At 35.3% G+C, this 6,222-nt stretch overlaps 1 protein-coding gene across 1 annotated transcript in view; it reads right to left on the bottom strand.

Moving 5' to 3' along the window:
- LOC308687958 (uncharacterized protein) overlaps positions 1-5,907 on the bottom strand; it is a gene marked incomplete at its 3' end in the record, with an annotated part of 14,414 nt that extends 8,507 nt beyond the window's left edge. The window contains exons 1-7 of the mRNA XM_081360777.1: positions 4,287-5,907; positions 3,949-4,070; positions 3,484-3,516; positions 3,271-3,360; positions 3,018-3,089; positions 2,685-2,773; positions 1,621-1,723 (exon numbers count right to left, since the gene is read on the bottom strand). Of these exons, the coding sequence (XP_081216903.1) occupies positions 1,621-1,723; positions 2,685-2,773; positions 3,018-3,089; positions 3,271-3,360; positions 3,484-3,516; positions 3,949-4,070; positions 4,287-4,293 (516 nt within the window). The 5' untranslated portion in view covers positions 4,294-5,907. The remainder of the gene's footprint in view (positions 1-1,620; positions 1,724-2,684; positions 2,774-3,017; positions 3,090-3,270; positions 3,361-3,483; positions 3,517-3,948; positions 4,071-4,286) is intronic.
- Between the last annotated feature and the right edge of the window lie 315 nt (positions 5,908-6,222).

Raw genomic sequence — 6,222 nt, 5'->3', positions numbered from 1 at the left:
GAGTGTGTTTGAGCGAGTGTTTGCGTGATTGAGTGTTTGAGTGAGTGAGTGTTTGAGTGAATGAGTGTTTGTTTGAGTGAGTGATTGATTGAGTGAATGGGTGTTTGTTTGAGTGAGTGATTGATTGAGTGAGTGAATGAGTGTTTGTTTGAGTGAGTGATTGATTGAGTGAGTGAATGAGTGTTTGTTTGAGTGAGTGATTGATTGAGTGAGTGAATGAGTGAGTGTTTGAGTGAGTGAGTGAGTGAGTGAGTACAGGGTGAGGTAGTAGAGTCCACTTTGTTATTTCATGACTTCTGCAATTTTCTCTTTTACCTTGACATATGTAGCACATGCGTGTGGCTGCACACTCTACATGCATCACTGCCCCACAGGTACATGCCTCCTGTTAAAACAAAACAAAGAGAAAAATCACATATACAATAGGGGTGTGAACCACATGTACATGACAGGTCGGTAAATTATTATATACATGTGAGGTACAGAGATTATGTATACTATATTTGGAAAGTTTCCATTCCTAGTATGAGTTCTCATGGACATGCATGTTAGTGTATGGTCTGTATATGCATTTTGTGTGTATATTGACATATAAATTATAATGATTATGCTTGAATAAGACATGCAGAATATCACTTTTATATGTGAAAACTGCACTTACGGTCTTTCTCCCTGAAATATTTTTGGCACAAATTCCACATTTTTTTGTTCGATCTGTAAATATATACAGGATATATATATTTATAAATATGTCTTTTTTTTCTTTTTTGCTTATTCAAGGTAAATATTCACATTTTTGACCACTTGCCCCATTTCCGGTTTCATGGACTGATGAAAAGAAAAAAAAATATTTTTTTTTTCTTTCTCTGAACAATTAATGCTGTTCTACATCCACATTTCTGACTACCTAACTACAAAACAAACATAATTTGACTTTTCAAGCCTGTACAAAAAGCTCTGAGACCTACTTCACTGTGCACCCATGCACTTTGGTTTATGGATTAATATATATATATATATAGATAGATAGATAGATAGATAGATAGATAGATAGATAGATAGATAGATAGATAGATAGATAGATAGATAGATAGATAGATAGATAGATAGATAGATAGATAGATAGATAGATAGATAGATAGATAGATAGATAGATAGATAGTGGCCTGTTACTTTACTTTTTTGACTAACATAGGAGACGAGCTACATGCTACTTATCTCCAGTATCATTCAACAACCTAGAAATATGGCAAGGGCCCAAAATTCTGAACTTTTAATATTTTTACCTATTGATAACATTTCAATCAATAAGGCACATACCTAAAGACTGAAACAAAAGTGAGGCCAGGCGCATTCTCTCTTGTTGTATTGCAGGGCACTGGAAGAAGGTAATGCAGCCACCAGACTTCATGAATTCAGTGGCAAACTTGAAGGAAGGCAAAAGTTATTTGACGAGAGAAAATTATTTAATAATATTTGTAACTAAATACATAATCAGACAAGTACTGGCACTTTAATATATCAATGTACAAGGGTAGATTATATATGATAATAGGTTTAAATTCAATTGGTTGACACATGCCTGCAGTGATTTACACTGGGTAATAGAAATTAACTTACTGCAAGTGTGTGGATACCACATGACACGGAATCGGTTTGCAAATTGTGTTTTGTGGTTTTAATGTTCCACTCTCCTTTCACTCCCCTTGAAGCTGCGAATGCACTGTAATCAACAAAATTACAATCACCACTAACATCCAACTCCAACAGGTAATTTTAAAATAAATAATTTGTAATCATCTACTTACACCCATGTCAGTTAAAACTGTATTTCAGTTGTTGCGTCCTCATAACAAAGCTAATCTACAGAGTACTTATGCTAGTCGTGAGCATGACTGTGCTAAATAGTGCGAGTTCTGAGGAAGTTGGTTAGAAATCGATCAGCTGTAAAAGGACTAAACTGTCACCCCCCTTTTTATGAACTGACATTAAAATGCACTATTTAATATATATATAATACTTTTTAGAGGATATTATTTTATAATTTTTTATTGACAAATACTAGATTATATGTTTTATTATGACCTTTTAGCATGAAAACCAACATGTCAATTATTAAAAGTGTGCTTCGACTTTTTGTGATGTAGATTTTTTGAGGTGCACTCTTGTCATAAATTCATCTATTTCTATTCCTACATAATTTGTAACAAAAAAACAGTCCTAAAATATCTATTTAGGAGTCTTAGACCTTTCCAACGATATATAGTTGGTCATGAGTAGATTAGGATTTAATTGTAACATAGTGAAGTAAACTTAAAAGACCCGCTAGCGGGACAGTGACACTTAATGGGTTAATGACGCAACAGTGTTAATAATAATTCATTACATTTATATAGCGCTTTTCTCTGCACCACCACCAATGTGCAGCATCCACCTGGATGATGTGAAAGGCAGCCATATTGAGCCAGAACGCCCACCACACACCAGCTTACTGGTGGAGAGGAGACAGGGTGATGAAGCCAACTAGTGTATATATATATATGGAGATGATTAGGAGCCCATGAGAAATCGATCAGCTGTAAAAGGACTTGGTACTGCCATTGTACATAATTTGGCCCTTATATTAGATTTTAGCTCATTAGATGAATGATATCACTATAGTAAACCAAACAATAAATACCTACCACCAGTGTTGGGCAACTGCTTGGCACTGCCACTCTGTCTCTCCAAAGGAGTTGAAGTAGGTGATGCACCTTCTGTCAACATTGCAATGCTAAAACAGAAATATTTGAAGTTATAATAATACCATAAGACACTTATTGCAAAACCATTCACTCTGTCACTCAGTCATGATACTGACTCTCTAGAGTTTGAAGTTTGGAGTATTATTAATTACTAGGTATTCCAGGGACATGCCAAAAAACTGATTTGGCAGATAACTAAGGTTTTTGTATATTACACAAATAAATTGGAATCCACATGTGAAAATGATTTATCCTTAAAAAGGTTTGACTCACAAAAAAGCTCCAGTGATTGCCACCCTCGAGATAAGCGCCAAACATCTCTGTTGTCCCTTTAAAAATGTTATTCTGTAATTCAGAGAAGTAGAATAGAAATCAAAGGAATAAAATATAACCTAGTGCATTTGACAATCATCTAGAATCTGATTGCTGTTTAATTAAGCTTACTGAAACCTAGCAGCAGCTATTCATTAACATAATACCTAACAAAAAAATGCAGGTCAGTGACAAATCATTTAATCTTCCTTACCTTGAGAAAATAATGGCTCTTTGCCCTTTTTGATCCGTCCAGAATTTTTGTGAGTGCCTGAGAATTTATATGCACAACCCCTGGGTGATCCTGATTTAAGGTAGAGGGAGAACATATTTTCCTTTTGAACAGAGTTGAAGAACTAAAAATGTTTCAAATAAATTATATACTGTATAATATAATTCAAATTATTGCTGGTAAAATTACACTTACCTTGCTAAGGACATTACATATGGAATCCATGACCTGAAAATGTAAAGGAAAAATGTGAGGTAAAATAATTGAACTGCTCTATATTTTGAGTCAAATAGAAATGTTTTAAGTCATTTATCTGTTCTAGACTGGACATTTATATCGTCATATCTGTTCTTTAAGGTACAAAATGTCCAGATGTCAGAGGCATGTATTGGTGCTAGACAAGAGGCAATACACAAAGCATGCCATTTATTTGTATGCATTCTGGGGTTAAATTCACAGTTTGTTTATGTGTATTTCTGTGTCTTTCAGCATCTGACTAGCAAAAAAAAGTATTTATGAACCGCATGCAGAACCATGCAGAAACAAATTTGAAGGCTAAATGCTAGTCAGAGGTCATGGTTGTTTGTTTTGGTGGTAGGGTAAGTGGACAGGAAATAAGTGTAAGAATATAAATAGCTTACTATAAGGATATTAAGTTACCTCGTCAGAAACCTCGTTGTCCTCCATTAAATTTTTAAAACTTTGTACTTGTAGATTGTATGGCCCCACACTTCCTATGGTGAATTTTGGCCTTTTAGTTTGGAGACACTTTAGTGCCTTATCTACAAAGATGAAGAATAATGAATAGATTACACATTTTGCAAGCACATTGGGCTTTCATTAACAATAAAATTGTCAAATAAAATGTTTTATTGTATACAATTTAAAATGCCCATCTGATAACATTGCAAATGTATGTTTAAAACAGCATACAAGAGAAGCTCTCCCCCAATCGCCACAAAATTTACATTCAATAAAAAAATGAAAAAAAATCATACCTTCCATTGTGTGCTGTTATTGCCACTTGGTGTCCTTTAGCCTAAATACAGAAGCAATGATAAAGACTTATTATAAATATAATTATTTTACAGATATGTCTACTGTGAGGTTATATCATCAGGGAAGCAATTGTTGGAGGACATTTTATTATATTTGATTGATCTGGAGCATTGACTTGAGGTCAACATATTCATATGATGGTCAGAGGACGACATCATGTAACAGAATAAACCAGTGATGACTTGAGGTCAACATATTCATATGACGGTCAGAGGACGACATCATGTAACAGAATAAACCAATGATGACTTGAGGTCAACATATTCATATGATGGTCTGAGGACGACATCATGTAACAGAATAAACCAATGATGACTTGAGGTCAACATATTCATATGATGGTCTGAGGACGACATCATGTAACAGAATAAACCAATGATGACTTGAGGTCAACATATTCATATGATGGTCTGAGGACGACATCATGTAACAGAATAAACCAATGATGACTTGAGGTCAACATATTCATATGATGGTCAGAGGACGACATCATGTAACAGAATAAACCAGTGATGACTTGAGGTCAACATATTCATATGATGGTCTGAGGACAACATCATGTAACAGAATAAACCAGTGATGACTTGAGGTCAACATATTCATATGATGGTCAGAGGACGACATCATGTAACAGAATAAACCAGTGATGATGACTTGAGGTCAACATATTCATATGATGGTCTGAGGACAACATCATGTAACAGAATAAACCAGTGATGACTTGAGGTCAACATATTCATATGATGGTCAGAGGACGACATCATGTAACAGAATAAACCAGTGATGACTTGAGGTCAACATATTCATATGATGGTCAGAGGACGACATCATGTAACAGAATAAACCAGTGATGACTTGAGGTCAACATATTCATATGATGGTCTGAGGACGACATCATGTAACAGAATAAACCAGTGATGACTTGAGGTCAACATATTCATATGATGGTCAGAGGACAACATCATGTAACAGAATAAACCAGTGATGACTTGAGGTCAACATATTCATATGATGGTCTGAGGACAACATCATGTAACAGAATAAACCAGTGATGACTTGAGGTCAACATATTCATATGATGGTCAGAGGACAACATCATGTAACAGAATAAACCAGTGATGACTTGAGGTCAACATATTCATATGATGGTCTGAGGACAACATCATGTAACAGAATAAACCAGGGATGACTTGAGGTCAACATATTCATATGATGGTCAGAGGACAACATCATGTAACAGAATAAACCAGTGATGACTTGAGGTCAACATATTCATATGATGGTCAGAGGACAACATCATGTAACAGAATAAACCAGTGATGACTTGAGGTCAACATATTCATATGATGGTCTGAGGACGACATCATGTAACAGAATAAACCAGTGATGACTTGAGGTCAACATATTCATATGATGGTCTGAGGACGACATCATGTAACAGAATAAACCAGTGATGACTTGAGGTCAACATATTCATATGATGGTCAGAGGACAACATCATGTAACAGAATAAACCAGTGATGACTTGAGGTCAACATATTCATATGATGGTCTGAGGACAACATCATGTAACAGAATAAACCAGGGATGACTTGAGGTCAACATATTCATATGATGGTCAGAGGACAACATCATGTAACAGAATAAACCAGTGATGACTTGAGGTCAACATATTCATATGATGGTCTGAGGACGACATCATGTAACAGAATAAACCAGGGATGACTTGAGGTCAACATATTCATATGATGGTCTGAGGACGACATCATGTAACAGAATAAACCAGTGATGAATTGAGGTCAACATATTCATATGATGGTCTGAGGACGACATCATGTAACAGAATACACCAGTGATGACTTGAGGTCAACATAT

Source organism: Scardinius erythrophthalmus (assembly GCF_964197995.2).
Source record: "Scardinius erythrophthalmus genome assembly, chromosome: 3".
Taxonomy (NCBI): domain Eukaryota; kingdom Metazoa; phylum Chordata; class Actinopteri; order Cypriniformes; family Leuciscidae; genus Scardinius; species Scardinius erythrophthalmus.
The sequence above is the reverse complement of the archived record's forward strand: the minus strand, read 5'-3'. Positions and strand labels throughout refer to the sequence as shown.